Source organism: Meleagris gallopavo, chromosome Z (genome assembly GCF_000146605.3).
Source record: "Meleagris gallopavo isolate NT-WF06-2002-E0010 breed Aviagen turkey brand Nicholas breeding stock chromosome Z, Turkey_5.1, whole genome shotgun sequence".
NCBI classification, from domain to species: Eukaryota; Metazoa; Chordata; class Aves; order Galliformes; family Phasianidae; genus Meleagris; species Meleagris gallopavo.
Genome location: NC_015041.2, coordinates 1727033 through 1748566, shown reverse-complemented (window position 1 = coordinate 1748566; position 21534 = coordinate 1727033). Strand labels below are relative to the sequence as shown.

The 21534-nt window shown below is 43.4% G+C and overlaps 1 protein-coding gene across 1 annotated transcript in view; it reads right to left on the bottom strand.

Annotated features, from left to right (window-relative positions):
* Positions 1 to 19657, bottom strand: part of LOXHD1 (lipoxygenase homology domains 1) — a 126944-nt gene extending 107287 nt beyond the window's left edge. The window contains exons 1-3 of the mRNA XM_031557217.1: positions 18702 to 19657; positions 7032 to 7146; positions 6125 to 6136 (exon numbers count right to left, since the gene is read on the bottom strand). Coding sequence (XP_031413077.1) covers positions 6125 to 6136; positions 7032 to 7146; positions 18702 to 19140 — 566 coding nt within the window. The 5' untranslated portion in view covers positions 19141 to 19657. The remainder of the gene's footprint in view (positions 1 to 6124; positions 6137 to 7031; positions 7147 to 18701) is intronic.
* Positions 19658 to 21534: the final 1877 nt, after the last annotated feature.

The window sequence follows — 21534 nt, the reverse complement described above, 5'->3', positions numbered from 1 at the left end:
TCCCATCTCCCACTGCTTCTGCAATAGCCAGAAACCTCTTTTGCAAGTGGAAGGCATTATGAAGCAGATAGGCCTGGAGCAGGAGATGGAGAATTCAATTCCCATTTCTGCCTCCGGCCTGTGGTGATGGGACAAGATGTGATGGCCTTGATTTGAGCCAGGGGAGGTTCAGATTGGATGTTAGGAAAAATTTATTCTTATGAAAATGGTCAGGCACTGGAATAGGAACTGAAACGACTGCTTACAAGGGTGGATAGTGATAGGACAAGGGGAAATGGTTTTAAACTGAGACAAGGGAGGTTTAGGTTAGACATTAGGAGGAAGTTTTTCACGCAGAGGGTGGTGACACACTGGAACAGGTTGCCCAAGGAGGTTGTGGATGCCCCATCCCTGGAGGCATTCAAGGCCAGGCTGGATGTGGCTCTGGGCAGCTTGCTTTGGTGGTAGGTGACCCTGCACACAGCAGGGGGTTGAAACTAGATGAGCACTGTGATCCTTTTCAACCCAGGCCATTCTATGATTCCATGATAGGCTGCCCCAGGAGGTGGTGGAGTCACTGTCCCTGAAGGTGTACAAGAAAAGGGTAGATGTCACACTGAGTGACATGGTCTAGAGTGGTCACAGGCATAGGTTGATAACCAGACTAGATGATCTTAGTAGTCTTTCCAACCTTAATGATTTTATGATTCTATGATTGCTGGCCAGCACCTCCGTTCTCTGGAGCTCATATTTTCCACTGTGAATAACGTTGAATTGAAACCCATTCTTGCCCAGAAGACACAGCCTCTCCCACCTTCTCTCCCCAGTGGGATTTCACTCAGCTGCCAAGCATCGCTGCAGATGATTAAACAGCAAAATGCAGGAGTTGTATTAAAAAGAACAAAAAACCGCCGTGCTTCAGCAGCATAAAGCTGACAAGCAGCTTGTACTCAGAAAGTTAACGAATATTAATAATCTGAGCAACGGGCTTTGGTTTTGCTCAGCACTCTTCCCCGCATCATTAAAACATCCGCATGTGCCTTTGTGTAAAGGTTATTTTCTGTGTTCTCCTCCTCTTCCACCCTGCTATCCCAGGAACTGTGTGAGGACCGTCTCTGCGACATGGAAGGACTAAAACAGCTAACCTTGCCTTGCAGACAAGAGATGATTAAATCCAGCCCAGCCTCCCTCAGCCTGGCTGTCAGAGGGAAAACAGCCAGCAAGAGCAAGGCAATTAGTTTGTCAGGCTCGAGCGCGCATTGTAATGACAGCAGCTTCTCAACAGAGATCGATGCAGCACTGCCGATGGTGTACAGAGCTGTGGAGATGGCTCAGAAGAATTAAATGGAACTAATTAGTCCAAAGCTCTCCACATGCCAGTGATGGAGGCTGAGTCTATGGAGGGAAGCTGGAGTGCAGCCCCGTAGAGCCCACCAAGAAGAGCCAACTTCTGAATGCAGAGCATCAAAAGCACAAATGGGGAGTGTTATAAAGGAAGACCCAACCCTTCCTCTCTGAATCTTTTCTAGGATTGCAGACAGTGGGAAAGGGAACAGGGAGGGAATATCCTATAATGAATGGCCATATTGAAGTTCCATCAAAAACAGAAGAGAGAGAGAAAAAGAGAAAAGATGTTTCAATCAGGCTTTATATTTCACGTTTGTTGTTGGCTTCAGCATCTCTATTGTTTATGGTCTGCTGTAGTGTTTTACCCAATTACGATGTAAGAAACAACCAAGGAAGTACAGCGGGGATTACTTAATGAAATTCCCAGTCTATTTGTTATCTCGGTATCCATATTCAGATTCTGTTGGCTGAATGACCACCTGCATGTTGCACTCACTGCTCACATTGCTGAAAATGTACAAATCGGGACTTAGGGCACTCTATCCCTTGCTTGGGTAATTTATGGTGCTGAGAAGTACTGGTGCATGCATAGATATGGTGTTTATACATCTCTGTGTGCATCTCCTCTGTAGGACATTAGTGCAGACAGAGACAGTGCCAAGAGAGTTTTGCTACCCATTGGTGTGCTGACATTAAGAAACCACCAACTATTTGTCAAGAATAAACTTCACCTCTGACCAGCTGACAGAACCCTTCCCAGAGCTGAGCTCTGAGGAACAAAGGGAAAACCTGGATACTGTTCACATCAGAGGAACAGAAGTAATAACCATAACTTTTAGCAGCCGCAAAGCAACCTGAACTAACAGCTTTGAACGATGGCACTAATGAGCATCTACAGGGCCTTCATGTTCAGCATTTTATCTAATGATTCTCTGTCTGCAAAAGCCATACAGACAGTGAACACACAGTGCCATCGTGGATGCCTGATGAAACAACACTGTAAAGATGCTACACGGATGATGAAGAACTTCCTCTTGGCAGCATCTTCCTTGGGAGTGAGCCTGCTCCTGCCACTATTTAGATTAGATTCTATGATTCTATGATTTAGCAGCCCTGGCAAGGACTGGGGCACTAGGGAATGACCTCAGGAGGTCACACAGCCATCCTACAGTGTTTACCTTATTCTTCCATTTCTCCTACACATCCACTATCCTAGAGAAAGGGCACCTGCCTGGATGGACTTATGGGCAGCCTTCAAGTCGTATTTATTCTTAAAGCAGAACTTCAACTGCAGCATCATTAACCTCCTTCTTGGAACAAACAAATACTCCAGAGAGTTCGGACTGCAAATGTTTTGCCAAGACAGTTGTCATGAAGCTGACAACATCAGTCAGCAAGTGTCTGGAAACAAAGCATCAGGCAGCACGCATCCAGAAATACTCCAGATGGGAAAGAAACCAGCTGAACAGCACACTGACTGCATACATCTCTGTACTGAGGAAATTATTTTCCATTTTTCTACAAACAACCCAATCCAGCAACCCTGCTTAAGGAAGCACAGAAGAATTACCACATAGTGGAAGAGCAGTCTCACTTGAAAAGATTTAATTGAACAAGATAAATTTCTATAGAAGGATGTTGACACTCAGGAGCCAAAATCCCATCCCACACCATGAGGGCCTGCCTGAAACTCTACAAAGAGCCACAGGGCACACCATAATGGACCCTGCCTTATCCAGAAGCACTCACGGGAGAGATTTCAATTGCTCTGAATAGTGGCTCCTTCAGTCTACACTGCATGGAGCAGGAATGTTTCAGAATTGGTTTTGCATGATTTGCGTAGCGAAAACAGAATAGAATTTTTGAATTTAGACAATTTTAGCTATACTTCTTGTCTTTGTTACCTACACAGCAGCTGTTATTTTCCCTATACGAACAGATAGTGCCGTCTCTGACATCACAAAGCTCTCTCAGCACTTCCCAGTATTTCCCAACATATTGATTTGCATCTACTTCACAAGATTTGGGGGGCAGATTTTTCTCTGCTGAAAACTTCTGTCCCCTTCCCCTGGGGAAATATTCTGGAAATTTTTAATGAGAATGAATTTCGACTTTTAAATGCTGAGATTAAAGTATAATGGAAGCACACAGCAGAGTGTTAAGTGCTGTGGATTAGTATCAGCAACAGTCTGAGGATGAGTAGATATATAAGCAGCTTTAACATAGGAAATGTCCTGTGCCATTCCAAGCATTGCAACTTGTTTCTGCAGAAGTGCTTCGGCTCTTGTGCTAGAAGCCCTCCTCCCCTGCTCTCAAGCTTCATAGAAAGCTTGTTTACTAGCCTGGATAGCCCTTTCTATATCAACATTTTAATACTTTCTAACTTACAATTTTTATTATTCAGAGTATTTGTTTATTTGTTCCAAAGATGTTAGACAACAAATTCAGATTTTCTGCAAGTTGGTACAGCTCAACTGCAGTGCTGCTACACCGATTGACATCCTCTGCAGACCACTGTGCCTAAAGACCACCACTTGCTGGCACTGGGAACTGGAAGAGCTCTTTATAGTGAGTCAGGAGCAGGTAGAAGGGATATCCAATTAAAAGCATTCAGCGTGAGGAATAAAAAATTTCCCAGCATAGTTCTCAAATTCAGTGGCACTGCAAGAAGCCAGCTGTCACTTAGCAGATATTTCATCTTTCTTTCAGAGTGCCGTAGCTGCAAAACCTTTTACATCTGCACTTCTCATTTATTTACTTTTTTAAAAGGACAGAGCGAACCATGAGTATTTATCGTGGTTGTCACAAACACAAAGGGTAAACCTGACACTGAAAAGCAGACTCCTTTACACTAACCACAAAGAAACTTGCTGCTGAACACTGTGAGTGGGATGGCAGCAGCACTCCTGGCTGAGTTTTGTGATCTTTTCTATTTTACTCAGCCTTGGTGTGATAGAGAGCACATGAGCGAGGAGAAACAAAACACTATGGAGGATCATTGCTGTTTGGTTGTGCTGGACAGAAGAGAAGAAATAGCTTCAGAGGCTGCCATAATGCCACCCAGCAATGAAAGGACAGCTGCCTTTGTGTCCAGCCATGCTGGTGATGGAGTCCATGAAAAGAAACTCACATTTGGCAATGCTTTTAGGCTCTGGCTGAGCTATAGCTGGTGTAGGACGGAAGGTGAACCAGTCACCAAAGTGCTGCCATCTCCCAAACTGGAAACAGCAAATACAAAGGTGGTCTAATCCAGTGCCCACAGCCCCAAACATTATTTGGCTAAACTTCCTGGCCTAAACAAATGAGTCTTTTTGGATGGGTTTTGAGTGCTCCCACTTCCAGAGCTGATGCTCAACAGGTCATTATGAAGATTTGTGTCTGTTTTTCACAGTCACATTGTTGTTGGCAAATGTTAATAACACATGATATTTCAACAGCATGCCATGTCTTCCATTTATGGTACATGACAAAAGAGCTGAAATGTCATGTATTTCACTACAGCACACAATCACAAAAGAAATAAGAAAGGCCTATTCTAACCAGAAGCTGAAGTGGTAGTACCATCTTTAGAAAATGCATGATATTTTATCTCTCTATCTATTCTGGGAAATGGAAATGCCTATAAAATGTCATGCATTTGCAGCCATGTCATAAATGAACTCATATAAACGTTTAGTTGAAAGATGCATGAGATTCCATCCTTTTGCCATATTCACAAACCAGCACAATAAATTTGGGGGCAGCGGATTGTTTCATGCTTCGCTTTCTATTTAGAAGACAAAACTATCAGCTAAGCAGACATGCCTATGTTCAGACCAGCTTTTCACTCAATTTTCTTGATCGCTAATGCTCCAGGCTTTGCTTACCATTGCAGAAATGGTGTTGATATTTGGGAAGCCCACTGGAAAATTACAGTTGCAGTTCTGATGGTCTCTTCCTATAGGACCTGTTTCTGGAACTCAGAAGGTTGGCTTCCCATGCCTCTCACCGTGGCTTACCAAGACCTCAGCCATCTGCTCTCTGCAGTAGCAGGGTCCAAACCTAAAATGCTAACGGAGAGCTGAACAGGGTTATGCTGCTGCTGCAGCAACCTGAAATCCTCTCCATCATCCTAGGGGGAAATAACAGGCATTAAAGAGCTGTACAGCCATTGGTAAGGTCAGGCTGATTAAGAAATCTCCTGACTTCTCCTCCAAAGGGAATACAGCATTTTTATAATAATTTTGTATTATTATTATTTTAAAATGTAATGCTTTCATTCCTTTTGCAGCCACAAGCAGAAGAATGCTTTTCCACTTAAATGGTTTTGTATGTAAGTGTTGACCACAAGAAAACTCCCTAAGAGCAGAAGCTGTTTGATAGCTCTGCCAAGTACCAGCAGGCAGGTCCGGGTACTGGCAACTCTTCCCCAGGCAGAGGTGAGGATGATGATGATCCCACATTGGCCACTGACATAAGCTGGACAGAGCATCTTTTGCCTCCTGTGCCTCATTTCCTTCTCTGTCGCATCAAGAGAAACAGTATTCTGCTCTACAAGTTCATGTCTGGATGAAAATCACAAAACGAATAATCTTGATCATGTATTTAACATATAATCATCAAGTTCTCCTGAGAATGAGGCAAGAAAACTCCTTTTGCTACCTCTGATTTCTGAATTTCAAATATGGCAAACAGGGCTGAAATTTCATGTATTTTCTTTACCATTCCCATATCATTTTCTTTACAGACTCTCATGTTTGAGTTGCTTCACTGGGAAGAGAAGCTCTTTTGAGGTTAAATTTAAAATAGTTGCAGGTACCTCTTGTCGGTGCTGTAGAAATGGAGAAAATGTGAAGTTACCGTGTGACATTAGCACAGGATTCATAACTTTTGATGCACATTTTCAAGAAAACCAGAACAATAAGAACACAGAAAAACAGAGACATACAGCCTGGACCCCACGGGGAAGGGATCTCTGCTTTCTCTTACTGCAGCTGTCCCGCTAAGGGGCAATTAGTGCAGATCTGATACTTTAATAAAGTTACTCTGCTTACATGGAGCACGGGCACCTGTTGACCTAATGTAGGAACTGAGAACTGAGCCATTGGTAATGGCTTGAGAAAAACAAAATGGTGCAACCACAAGTGTGCAAACATGCACAGAGCAGATAGAGTGAAAGCAGCCTTGTTTAGGAAACAGCTTAACTTCTTCCACTTATGCTTGCCTTAGATTTCCTACAGCTGGGTGTGGGTGGTTATCCATCAGCCTTACTTCAGACCCACCAATTTCCCACTCTTCAGAATCCTTAAAGGACACTTATCTCTCTGTACCTGATTTCACACAGAGACTTCAGTGGGATTTAGGCATGTGAATTTGGCCCATTGTGCCCACTCTGAAGACGTGGGGAATATTCTCAGCTCTGAAATTTGGAAGTCCTAATTTAAGCCTTGAGAAAAGCAAGTATCCCCACACCTTGCAAGTGTGAAACTTACATAATAATGATCTGAACATACATTTCCACCTACAGAGGGGAAGGCTGGTTTGCAAGGAATTTGTAAAGGAAGTATTCAACAGAAAAAAAATTCAAATTTCCTCAATGGTCCCAAAATACCTTTCAAAGTTATTCCCTCTGCATCCTTCAGCATTGTATTATCTTTTGTCAAAATGCAATAAAAAGTTGCTGTAGAACAAGCCTCAAGGATACGCATTTCCTCCCAGATACTTACTTGCTCGTGAGATGAGTCTTGGGAGTGATCCCAAATTCTCCAAACAGAGTAACAAAAACATTGGCATCAGTCCCAGCTCCCCGGACATCTCCTGTCACTGTCACCACCTCATAAACTGTGGAAAGAGAAGAGAAAGATCAGGACAACAGGAGAAGTTCCTTGCCCTGCACGTAACAGATCCAAGTAGTTCCTCAAACCTCAGCTGAATTATAAATCCCAGAGATGGATCACATTGACTGGTGGAGACAAATGGGTAGACAGTGGCTGAATCAGAACAGATTTTGCTGAAAATCAAACATTTCTCTCTCTGAACACATGCTGACTTATCATAGAATCACAGAATCATAGAATAACAGAGTGGTTTGGGTTGGAAGGGACCTTCAAGATCACTTAGTCCCTAGCTGTATGCAGGATCTCCTCCCTCTAGACCAGGTTGCTCAGAGCCCCATCCAGCCTGGCCTTCCAGGGATGGGTTCCAGGGATGGGACATCCACAGCTTCACTGGGCAACCTGTTCAAGTCACTCACCACACTCATGATAAAGAATTTCAATTTGATAACAAGTCTAAATCTACCTTTTCCCAGTTTAAAGCCACTTTCCCTTGTCCAGTTGCTACCTACTCTTATAAAGAGTCCCTCCCCAGCTTTCCTGTAGACTCCCTTCAGGTATTGGCCTTGGTGAAGCCATGTTGGTTACCATCACCTCATCTTTATTTTCCACGTGCCTTACTAGAGACTTCAGGAGGATCTGCTTCAAGACCTTGCCAGGCACAGAGTGAGACTGCATACTTTCCTATTTCTGCTGGTAATATATTTGTATGAAGATAAGAGGTCACTACAGCCAGAAAGTTTGCTTTCCAGATGTTCTGGTGACTTTACCAAAGACCAAGTGGTAAATCACAGTGAGGATAAAGTAGGAAATTGTTTAAATTAGAGTATCAAAGCAATGTCAATTTACCTGTCTGAGCAGTAGATTGACTGGTGACTTTATTACCCCACATCAATATCTTCTTGGGATAAGCACAAGTAGAAAAGAGACTTCTGCTCAACTGGGGAAAGGCAATGCAAAGTCCACTGGCCAAAAGGTTAAAACCTTTAAATTACAGGCAGACACGCATTTCTTAAGCAGGGTGATGAGTGAAGCTGGAACAAAACTCAAGGTTTGTCAGCAGGTTACCCTTCTGAAGGACACGTCTTGGTTGGCTCAGTGCAGAACAGAAAGCATGAAAATATAAAATCCTGCCTACAGTCAGACCGAGAATCCTGATGGTCATTTTTGTCTTTGGACCACGTAATAGTCATCAGCTAGAGGCACAATGTTAGGTTCAGACCTACAGGCTGAAGGCTAAAGTTTTCAGCATTTCATCTTGGACAGTGTGACTAAGAAGTATATGATTTCTCAGATCGAACACTGTAAAAATGTCCTTCTCCATGGGCGCATTAGAATTACGTGTTTTGTTAGGGACCAGTTTTTCCTCACTACATTACATGTGTATTCAGAAGAAACAAAAACAAACAAACAAAAAAACGACTGGATATCACAGAATTTGAGCATCACATTTTTTCCCCAGTAGCACTCTTTCCCCAAGGGAAATTAAATCACCATTTTAACTGAAAAGCTTGGAGACAGAGTGCTAGAGCAAAACTGTGGCCATCCATGTACAACTGATTGGAAACAACTCCTCATTTCCAAGGGCTCTGTTGCGTTGAGAGGGAATAAAATACCACAGTATTTTCCTAACTTCTCCTTTCCATGAATACAAATAGGGCAGAAAGGAGACAGTATCATAATAAATACAGTAAGTTATGATCTATGCTCAGCTAAATTTTAAGAATGCCTTGGCTGGCATATTTTATTGATGGGCTCAAAAGAAGAGGAGATTTTTTCACAGCTGTGCAAAAAAGAACACGATATGCACAGTTTACACATGAGTAATATGTACAAAAAATGTTTTCATTCCTCTAGTCAGCATTCATACATATTAATGGGCATCGCTTGGCACAGCACAGAAAGACAGTGTAGTTGCTATGATCCACACAGAGCAGAGGAGGCTGAAGGGAGGCCTCATGGCAGGCTACAACCCCTCGTGGCACTACAGCTCCTCATGGCCTGGTAGCTCCCTCATGGGGGCCTGCAGCTCTCCACTGTAGAAGTCAGAACTGCAAGAACCCTCAAGCCATGAGCATGCACAGATTTGCACATTAGGTTCACAACCTCACGTTCAGCATCCGTGCACCAGCACAAGCAGGCAGCAGGTGGATGAGCAGCTCGTGCTGGGAGCAGATCTGAGTGTGGAGGACAGATGTGCTGCAGCCCAAGTAGCACACATTGTTGCTGAGCATATGTTGTGGTTAGCACCAATTTAATTAACTGTGCACAGAGGAACAAAGCAGGGGCTGGGTTGGTGACACTAGTATGTCACCACACATCAGAAGTGCCATCGTGCATGCCTGCAAAGGGAAGGGAGCTTTGCCACCTCCTCTCCATCACTACAACTGTGCTGCCAGCTGTGCAAACAAATTATGCCACTGCTTTGCGATGGAAGCAAAGCACAGCAATCCCTCTGGGGGAAAACAAAAGTTTAATGCTACTATTGATGCTAAGTCTTACTAAGAAATGGAGCTGGGATATGCAGCTTGTTTAGCTGCTTCCTTCAAAGGATAGGATAGGAGAGCCTGAAAGCTCAGCAGCCTATAAGCAGGATCATTTACTTCCTTTGCATTTCTTTTATTTTTGATAAGCCATTGACAGCTGATGGGCGTGATCCTCAGCAGGAGCATCTCTGCAGCTGGAGGACCAACACACCAGGTAGAAGAGGGATAACATTTTGTACAGCCCTTTTGCTGGGCAAAGCATCTGTGGCATAAGGCAAGAGCTGTAGACCAATGGTGTTTTTTAATTCAGTGAGGGTTTTGCTCATGAATAATTGTATGTTCTGGCTTTGTGATAACACACCCAACCTTAGCAAACCCCAGGTGTAAATATCTTGTACTTTTAGGGCAATGAAACTAAATTAGCTGGAAAGCTTGAAATCAGATTTCTGTGGAAATCACACTTCTAACCAAGGGCGAAATCAGGGCCAGAAATATCATTTTTACTTCTTCAGTCCATCAGCTGTAAGGGAAAGATTAAGAAAGGACAGAAGTTAAACATCCTTAGTATAGTATCTGTTTCATCAGAAAAGCTAGCCTTCTTCCCACCAAGTCTCTTATTTTCTTTTTGGGTGCCACTGCAGGACTTCCAAGCTCCTCCTCCATTTTTAGCTTCCATTTTCCACATTCCTCTCCCCCACTGAGTAGGTCTGAATTCACTGCTGCTGTGGTTCTGTGGTTATCCTCAGGAATGCAAGCTGTTTTCACTTTAAAGGTTTGCCTCTATGGTGCAAAACTGCCAGCCCCTAAAATCCTCCACCAATGGAAAATGTTTGCCTACACTCCCCAGAATTTTCCGACTTGTTTTTAATAGGGTCACTGTCTCAATAAGTTTGACCATCTGTTGACTCATTCTTCCTATCCACTACCTGAGCAGTCCCACATGGAATGAGTGCTTGTTAATGACGAAAGTTTTTAAAAAGTATCAAAACCAATAACCCATTTGTTGTTACAAAACAGGTTAAAAAAACTGCAAAGAACTGAATACAAAGGTTGCTCTTTTCCCACTATTTGACACTGATGCTCACTGACAGTTCAGGATGTCTCTTGGGACTGTTGCTTGGCCAAACAGCTAACGACAAATTATAGCAAAGCATTTCAGATGGGAACAAGGTTTTGGTGCATCACTCCAAATTTGGCTGTATCCTGCTGTTTAGACTTCTGCTTGACAGAAGCAATCACTAAATGCAAATACAGAGCATCCATAAGGATTTTATGGTTACCCCTGAAGTTTACAAGTTTACATTCACAAAATCTTCCTCCTCCACTTCTAATGTATGGGATGTCAGTGCTAAGGACTTTGCTTCTGGCTGTCTAACAGAAGTGTAATGAGGAACCACTGATCTTCTCAAGGAGTTCTGCTCTTGAAGAGGAGTACAGGAAGGCCAGTTCAACCACACTGGCATCTCCTCCACAAAGCAATAGAGGCAACAGTCCTAAACAGATGCCACAGTGCCTTAGCAGGTGCAGACCTCAAGAGTTTCTGGTTTTCCCCCCTCAGTCAGCAGGATTTTAAACATGTACTTTCTTCACAGATTCACAAGAACTTTCTGCTTTAAAAACACGGAAAAAAACACTCCTTGTACCTATCCATGCTCATCTTACACATCAAGATCTACTTTGTCAGAAATGTCTCACTCTCTCCACAGATGGAAAAGTTTGCATCCACCATACTCCCATTATTCTCTTGGTCAAATACAATATGCAGACAACGATATTCCCTGTCACCTTGTCAAATATCAAGACTGGTCACCCACCTCCCTCCTAATATGGACACAATTTCCCAAATGCCCTTATCTCTTCCCTCAAGCTGCTAACTTGGTAGGCCATAACCGAGTGTTAAGATGCTTCTATCTACCTGTGCTGTCCCTCGATGTTGCTTCTACCAGTGTTGGCTGAATCTATCACACAACATGAGTTGAGGAACCCCAGAGAGGAGTTAGACCATCACAAAACAAAAGACAGAGCACTGGGTCCCAGTTTGAACACTGACCTCCTGAGTAGGATACTGCTCACAGGAGGACACTTGCATGTTGGTGCTTTTAACTGTCGAACCATCTCACCCTTCAGATCAGTGTAAGTATTTTGAGTGCCAGGACATGGCCACGTTACAGTAATCTATAGCATTTTGTATGGGAGTGGTTGATTTTCAGGCCACTCTCCAAACCTTACTTCTCTTCCAATAGGCTAGGCAAAGACAATATAAAGCTTTTATTATAGCCGCTGATTCCAAATATTATCTCAGTCAAATGGAATTTGGTTCACTCTTCTCATCTGGTAGATACTGAACCCCCAGCTGACTGCACTCTTTGGCTCTCTGGCATTAAATCTTCAGAAACTGGTAAAAGTTTCAGCAAGCTTAGCAGAGCTGATTTGCTATGGACTGCAAACCCATTTACTGCTTTTCATGGGCACACTCAAGAGTAAAAGTGGAAATAATCGACACTGGATTTTTCTGAAAGTAAGCATTCAAACCCAGTCATTTCAAGCACAAGATACAGACAGCATAAAACCAGTATCGGGTTACGCTGCAGTGTTACTGGAAGAACTTACATCTGCTTCCCTGTCTTGCAGGAAGAGCTTATGCTATTCACTTGTCCATTCAACAGCCAGAATAGAAAAACATGTTTCAAAATGGTTGCTAAAATTACAGGAAAGCTTGGCAAGCAGAGATTGAGATCCTCAAGCAAGGAAGCATTCAGAAATCCCTGCAATCCATAAGGAGGGAATTTCTTAAGGGCAGAAGAGTGCTTTAATTCTGATTCTCACAACTGCTAAATACCAGCGATGGCAATGACTGCAAATTCCCTTGGGTTGCATTCTTTACACAGGGAGCACTGAGAACTGAGGCGGATGTCATGATGGTGCCTCTGTCCAGCAAGAGGAGTGCCCCTTATTGAAAACAAAAATTAAAATAAAAAGTAAGGGTTATGTCACAAAAATGACTGAACACATGGAATAAGAGAGCAAAGACTGGGAGGAGTCTAAGAGTTTATGTGAAGAAGAGAGAAAGCAGAACTGAAGACAAGCCATGCTATAAGCATGGGCAAAGAAGTAGAGGATACAAATACTCGAGGGTAACTGCATACACAAATTACAGAATCAGAAGGGTTCCCGAGAGTCCCTTGACATCTGTGCAAAATGCTTGGAAGTTTTTTAACATCTGTCCTAACCATTGCAGGTTGAGGTTGCCCTCTTTGCACATGGACACACTAGTTAATATCATTGTGGTCTCAACAAGGGACATTCCTTCACCCAGCGTGAAGATGAACCTCTGAAGTCAGCTCATTCGATTTCATCACACCACACTTTGAGCAATAATCTCATCACAAACAAAATGAGTCAAATTCTTCTCTCATTCTCTCCAGGGCAAATCCTGACTGGCTCCATTGACACGAACACAATGACTTTGGGTTCATATTGGCAAAAATGTGAACAGATTTAGGCCTCGCACACTATGAGAGTGCTTGCTTATAAAAGCGCCCGCAAAAGCAGCTTTTGAGTCTGGCATGGGTGCCAAATTAATTATTCAAAGCAAAAGATGGGAATTATTTCCATGACTATTTGAACCAGTTGCATACTGTTATCCATTTTTCCCATTCTGAGATTATATAAAGAATTGTGAAATTAATAGCATCTTGCATTTTGAGGCACTTCATGGCCACGAATTAGCAAAATTTCCTGCAAACTTACCACTAGCACAAACAGCATTATCTTCAGCATTGAAACATCACTTTCCTCTTAGAATTTAAATCCAAAGCTGAGCGCTGTCCCACCAGTTCCCACAGGCAGAGGAGCTGTAGTTTGGAGCTTGTTATGCTTCATCAGCTATTGCAAAATCAACGTTTCATTCTCCTGCACTGTAGGAAGCCAGACTTGATTCATCTGGTGCTTCAGCTATCACTTAAAAGTGTTTTTGCCTTCCTACCTCCAGAAAAACACATCTCTGTTCTTTGCTGGAACAGCAAAATAGAATTAGCTCAGCGATCAACATCTTTGTTATCCAAGTTTAAATTGTGCTGGAGGAAAACACTGTGCCTCAAGGGAGAGAAACATGTGAGAGAAAAACCCGTTCTGTCTCTTTCATTATCTTTGGAGGCAGGGAGGGCTGGCCAGGATATGGGGTTTCTCTGAACCATGACTGAGGACAGCAGTGGAAAATAATGCAGCCTAGATAAAACATGATGTGGATTTTATCCGTAAAGCAAAGTTTGCAGCAGAGAACTGCATCTGCAGAGTGCAACGGAAGCATTTCTCCACCACTTGTCCCTTTTCTTCAGGACCAGATCCTGACGACAGCCCCGACTTTCTTCTTGCTGTCCAGGCAGCAGGACAAATGAGACCAGGAAGAAGTGCTCTCCTCATTGCCAGCTCTGCTCCCCAATACTCTGAACATAGCAGGAAGGGTAATTTCACAAGAGATCTCTTTTAGTGTCTCCCTTTGCCCAGAGGCACTGGAGCTGCACCTTCCAGCTGGTGTTGATGCTTTGAAAAAGGAGGGGCTGGAACCTGCCAGCAGCTTGTAAATACAAGCAGCATGTGTTACCTATATTTACAAGCACACTGTTAGGTGTCATTATGAATAAATCATAATACTTTGACTTAACAATTCGTGAAAGACAGTTGCTACTCTCTAAACAGCATTTAAAAAAAATAATATATATAAAAAAATTGAGCCCAAATTGGTAGAAATGATGACTTTCCCACCACTGAACCACTGCTTTGTGATATCTGCACAGTGAGACTTGCAATGCACATGAATCCATCAGCAAAAACCACTGTTAATTTTCATGCTCTTATTAAGTATTACCACAGAGCTGCTGGTAATGCTCAGACAGATGAACAGCCCCACATGGGGCTGCACAGGGACTTATCACATCTGGAATGAAATTTAGTTCGCTCTGGTTCCCTTTCTGCTTGGTGTCTTACACCACAGCTTTCTGCTTGGGTTTCCCATCTGGATGGGGACAATTCTGTCTTTTTAATAGCAGAGTGTTCAGATCATAGTCCAAGTGCCTAGGGAAAGGATGAAAAGGCTGGTGGGACATGAGGGTTGGAGGGTTGCATCTAGACTTGAATACATCAATCTACGTACATTGGCTTCCCACTGACATTTTGCTCAGCTTCTCTTCAGCAAGTCCTCTCCAGTAATGTCCAAAAAGCCAAATATTCCACCTGTACAGCACCCATAGATAATGAAGGCTATGAAAGTGAACTTGTCACATTGTTCACATTTCAATATTTCGGGGGAGAGGAGAGCAGCAATGCTTGCAAGCCGTAGCCCTGGTGCTGGTGGTTTTACAGGCACCAGCTGGCACATCAGCTGCATGGGGCACATGGCACCCACAGCTGCTCCTCAGTGCTCTTTTGGGGCTGTCAGCTGGGCAAAGCCATCCCGATGCATTGTACACATGTAACAGGGGTTGTTCTTGTGCTGGGGGAACAAGTGCCAATGCTCCTAACACTTCAAAGATGAGAATATTAGGGGTAGTTTGATATTGGTTTGTTTGTCACACAAGCTGATAGCTCCTGGGGGTACTCATCCAATAAACTTTACAAGCGATCTAAACTTTTTGCAATCTATACTTCATGCCATCATTTCTAACTATGGGAAACACTGAGATGCAAACAAGTGCAGTCTTCAAGATGGGTGGAATATCACCTCCACCCAGCAGCAAGCTTGGCATGTTCCATTGGATCGGCAGCCATCAGCTGCCACCAGTACTACATTCTTCTGAGTGCTTTGCACCCAGAACTCATTTTAGCAATGAGGAGAAAAATGTCTCTCTTCCAAGGAAGATTCCGATTTGGAGTATTAATCAAAGCCTCAGAAGGTCTCGTTTTGGGAAGATCAGTGGGTGCAGGCATAGATGAGAAGATTCTGCAACTGCTGATCCTCTGTCACAGAGGAATGTGATATATCTCTGGTTCTGAATGTAGCACAGGGAAAGCCAGACATCACAGCACTTGCTCTCCTCCTCCCTTCTGCTCCTAAGTTAAAGAGAACTCAGCAATAAACTCTGTGTCCTGAATGCTTTTCTTGTGTAACCCTTCCCTGCAGTCACCGAAGGAGCAGAATGTGATGGATATAACACCATGAAATGGATGGTGCACAGCAGGAGAAGGGATGAGCAGCTCATGTATCTACTCACAAATCAACACTGGCCATTCTCCTTCCCAACACCATTTCAGACAATGTGCTGAATAAAACACACATTTCTAGATGGTGACTGGCACGGCAGGTGTAACTGCAAAGCTTCCAAGAAATGAGGAAAGTCTTCTATAGAGTTTGCTGCTCTATAGGGATGACACGCAGTCCTTAAATTCAGCTGGGAAAAACCAATGGGGAAAAAAAGGAAAACAATACAGAAAAAGGAAAAATTAATAAATCAACACTAAGTCTCAGACTAGAGTGTTCAGTGACAACCCTGCAAACAGAGAAGCCCCAAGAGGGTCTGAGCCAGCAACATTTGACACTGGACCAGCACAGGAGAGCTGCAGCTGAAGACTTAAGGTAGAACAAACTTGGTAAATTCTTAATAGTCATAGTTTACAGTAGGAACACAAGAAAGGACAAGAGATGCAGTTTGATTTCCACAACCAGTCACTTCATATCTTTTGTTTTCCTGCCTCCAGGAGCTGGATTCCCCTTGTTCCTCAGTCATCAGTGGGTTGTGACAAAGGCAGAGGAAATCCCTTCTCCCATTTGCTAATGCAGTAAGATAAAGGGGACATCAGATGACACAGACACCATCAGCTCCGTACTTATAAAACATTTACACCTCCCTTCTTCTTAAAACAAAAGGAATCATGGCTTGAGGACTGAATATTCACCAGTACCAAAGGCAGCCAAAATCTCCAGTGCTTTAGAGAAGCATTTGCAGTGGTTACACATTTCTCAGGAGCTGACCAACATCGGTTCCTTCAGAGGAAAACGGTGGTGACTTCCAGGATCAAGTCAGGAAAAAGAAGAAATTTACTTTGATTAAAAATGCAAAATCAGCAGCACTGTGCTTGGCAAAGCGAATAGCCTCAAGAAGAGAACACAGCATCTGGTGTTTCCTATGATCATTAAGGTTGGAAGAGACCTCCAAGATTCCCCAAGCCCAACACCAACCCACTCCACTATGTCCCACCCTACTGCCCATGTTCCCAAGTGCCACATCTCCATGGTTCCTGAACACCTCCAGGGACAAAGACCCCACTACCTCCATGGGCAGTCTGTGCAAAAGCATCATTGCTCTTTCTGAGAAAAAATTATTCCTAGTATCCAACCTGAAACCTGAGTCTGCTCATAAACTTTTGAGTTTTGTGCCAAATGACCTCATATCGGGTTTTCACTGATGAAAAACTTGACCAGCTCATTGTTAGCCTATATCCTATCCAACGTTTTTCTCCCCTCTCTGCCCTCTATTTTTTCTCTCTTGTACATGTGCACTCATTTCCAGAAATTGCTGGAAAATGAGAGTGTAAGATCCAGCCACAGCTGAAGGAGTCCTCATTAAGGTAATGACCACTGATTAACTGTTGGGACTTTGTCCGCATGAAAAGCTTCTTGTGATCCCTGAGGCTGTTACGATAATAAATGTTGCAGGTTATGACTTAGGTTTTTAATTTCTGATGGAGCCTGTGAGAACCCAGTCCCTGTCTGGCTCCTTTTTCAATGTTTTCAACCACAAGCTATTATCTTCCCAGCAGAAATTGTTGACAGACTAGAAAGAAGACCATGGAGAAATTGTTACAAATAATTTGCTGGAACTTCTCTTTTCACAGAGTTCGAGCTGTTCTTCCTCTGCTATGAAAAGAATATAAAATAAAATAATGGTATGAAGAAAGAACTTCTCTTCCCTCAAAGAGCAATCACTAATGAGGCAAGTTATGTGTATGGCCTGAACAGCCATTGGAGCTGTTGGATCATTTTTCTCTTCCCAAAACAGCCATACAGCACACTCTGGAAATCATCAGTTTGAGTTAACCTATAACCACACCACTGATGTGAGGTACACTCAGTTCTTTGAATTACCATGTACAAGATTTATTATTACACTAATTAACCAACAGGGAAACCCATCTAAGAAGTTAAGCATCTTGCCCCAGGCGCAACAAGATCTAGTTGGATGGGGAATGGGCAGTCTGTGTCAACCCCCAGCAGCCCATTACCCCTTTGCTGCCCATCCCTGATCAGGAGATGACCCTGCTGTGCTCTGGAGCACCATGGTACTCCTTACCCAGGGCTTTCTCTAATTAGGGTGCTAAACCATGTCTCATTACTTCTCGCCTTGCTCATTCCTTGCTTCTCGACCCCAGAACAGCAGGTTTGCTGTAGGAGGATTACTAGCTGCCATCCCGCAGATAGAAAGATCAAATGCAGCCTCTTTCCAGGAGTTATCTACACACAGCCTGGGTGATGGATGCAACCTTTTTCCAGACCATGATCTTCAAACAAAATGGAGCATATCACCTAATCCCTAATTCACTGCACGACTCACCATACATTGGCATAAAGTACTCAGAGCACGTGGGCTAATTATTGTACAGGCACAATATTCAGGTTTAGATGTGATTAGTAGTAATTCTCCACCTTACTTGGCTACTCACAACAGCCAGAGGGACCATGTGCTGGATCTCTTGCTGTTACATCAATCCTAAGCACTCCACTGCCTACCCAGTCTGGTTGCTGAGATCACCCACACTGTCCTACTGCAAATGCATGAGCAGGAGCGTGTGCCTTGTCCATGTTCCCTGCTTACAAAGGGGAGTCTGACTGCTAATCCAGCTTCCCAGTAGCACCACATTACAAATAATATCAATTAGGAGATTGCAATTACAGCAGTATCAGGCACACAGCAAAGCGACTTCATAAACTGGAGAGGCACAGTCTGTCAGCACCATCTCACATGGTAAAAATTCTCATTCAATTAGAAACATTCTCAACAAAGGAAGCCTGCACTCCCAGGAAGGGCCCCACGGTGGATATCTGAAGTGCACGAGGGGGGAAATGGAAAACGATGGTGCTGACCTTTCTTTTTGTTGTACTCATCCTCTGTTGCATTGGAGGAATCCGAATGATAGTCACGAAGCTCCTGTTCATACAGCTCGAGGAAATTGTCCTCTTTCTTTCCTTTCTTGGACTTGTCACCTTTCTTTTTCTTCTTTTCTTTGCTCTTTTTGCCTTTTTTCTTCTTCTTCTTTCTGCGCTCATAGTCATCTTCCTCCTCACTGCTGTACTCTTTTCTCTTGGTTTTCTTCTTCTTCTTTTTCTTCTTCTTCACTTCCCCATCATCCTCTGAGTCCTCAGACTTTGATTTCTTTTTGCTCTTTTTCTGCTCACTTTCGTCTTCCCCATCTTCTTCCACTACCTCCTCAACTACATCTTCCACCACCTCCTCGTTCTCCTCCTCCTCTTCCTCCTCTTCCTCCCCCTCTTCTTCTGCCTTATTCTTTTTGGTCTCTTTCATGGCATTGTTTTTCACCCCTGCACTTTAAACAATGCACCAGGATTCCCACAACCCAAATTTTGCCACCTCTCCTTGTGACTTTACCTATCACCAAAGTCCTTAATACTCCTCCCTCTGCCTGGGGAGGGGCTGCTCTTGTTTCAGCGTCCTTTCTCCTCCACGTCTCACTGTCTGTCCATCTGTCCTGGAGTCCTTCCCAACCCAACAGCTCACCTCCCGACTTCTGCCTTCCTTCACCTCCTCAATTGAGGCACTTTCCCCTTCCTTCCCTTCTGTCTCTGTATTTGGATTTTCTCCTTTTTTGCTAGTATGATTTATTCATTGGGCTGAGATGAGACCATTCTCCTGTTTTCAGTGTTGCTCAAGGTCAGCTGACAGTCTGACTCTATCGTATCACTACGTTCTATTCACAGTTGTTGCTCTTTGGAAAATGGGTTGGATGAGGACACATGGTCCAGTTTGCTTCTCCTCTCCATGTGCCAGCAAGAACAGAGGCACTGCTCCTCCTCCCAACCTGTAGCAGCTTCAGAACCCTCATGAAAATTTACTCAAGGTTGTCATGTGGTTATAAGGCAGATGGGCAGGTGAAAAAGGAGACCCATCGAGCAACTATACCACACTGATCTGCATTTCCTCTCCATTATTCATAGTGTCAGGATCGTCTTACTGACAACGGAGGTCTCAACTTTACATGGATTTTCTGTGACCAGAAATCTTGAACATCTCCCGGATCTCTATGGATCAGATGTCAGGAGACCTCCATAGCATCAGCAACTCATTCCTGTATCCGAATGCCAGAAATCAATCATACTTCCAGCCAAATGAAAAATCAGCATTCAATAAAATAAATACAACACATAGAAGAAGAAAACGCTGCATAGCTTTTGCATAAGTTGTCCTTAAGATGGCCCCTTTTTGGAAAACAAAGAGAATTAAAGCTCAGGTTAATAAATGAACACAAGCACAAGCATAGGAATCAGGCATTTCTCACATGCAAACATTGAGGTGAGAAAGATGAGAAAAGGAAAAATGAATGATGCAACATGATGTGGTGGATAGTCCATCCCTGCAGACACCCCTGATCACTGCACAGAGTTGGACCGGATGGCCATTAAGAGTCCCTTCCAACTCAGACAATTCTATGATTCTATGATGGTTGGAAGGACATTGGAGCACAATTCATCCCAGAACCTGAGGACATCAGTATCAAGCTCACCCAACATCTAGTGCACACAGAAGGGGTTGGTGTGCAGCTCCAGCTGCTTTTTCTTTCAGAGCAGGGAAGGGAAGGACCAACACAAGACCAAATCAATCTCAGCTGCAGTCAGGAGCAGGAACCTGACAGCAAAAGAGGATTAAAAAAAAAAAAAAAAAAACCCACAGGAAAAACAAGATTCCTCAAATGATGAATTAAATGTGATGTGCTGGGTGGTTTGCAGCCCAGATTGACATCTTGTTAAGTACTATATGATATATCAGAGGGTTTAGCCATGCTAAGCCTCTAATACATGAGATTTGAAAGTCCTCTTAGACCAATATTGGGGTTTCCATCTGCCAGCTTTGAAGGAGGAACAGCATCAAGGCTGGATTGTCTGGAACACAAGGAAAAGCTGTTTTAATGGTAGGATGAGCAACATGAGTGATCAGGCAGTGGCAGAAACTGCCCAGAGAAGTGGGGTCCTCATCCCTGGAGGTGTTCATGAACCATGGAGATGTGGCACATGGGGACATGGGCAGTGGGCATAGTGGGGTAGGTTGGGCTTGGAGGATGTTGGAGGTCTCTTCCAACTTTAGTGATTCTATGAGTAGGACAGCAGCAGCATGGGTCCAGTCAAGAGCTGATGGAGAGCATTGGCCCAGGGGGCAACAGTCAGTCCCTCCTCTCATCAGCCATCAATTTGCAGCAATTTAAAGTGAACAATAATTTTTAAAAATGCACCTTATCTGTCATGGTCTCTGTTACTGAGTGGAAATGTTACTATTAAACATGGTAAAGCAAATTATTCAGGGATAGCTTCCAAGTAGGCTAAGCACAGGTTTGAGATGAAACAGAAATATGGCTTTTCCAAGATCTGAAAATCACATCAAGAATGGGAAGGAAAAAAAAAGCACTGTCCTTCCTAAAAAGATAGCTTTCTCTTGCTGAAATCCCAGGGCCTATTTCTGGACCTGTGTTATCTGAAAAGCAGTGGGAAAGCACACAGAGCTCCTGTTCAGGATGCTTCTGATATATGCATGCGATTGATGGCACAGTGGAGACCAGAGGGATGCTGGTCTCAGAAGAGACAACCTTTCCAAAGAAGAGAAAAAAAAGAACAACGACAAAAAAAAGCTTTCAGAAAAAGAAGAATCGTGGGATCTCTGAGAAAAGCAAAGCTCATCTCTCTGTAATGC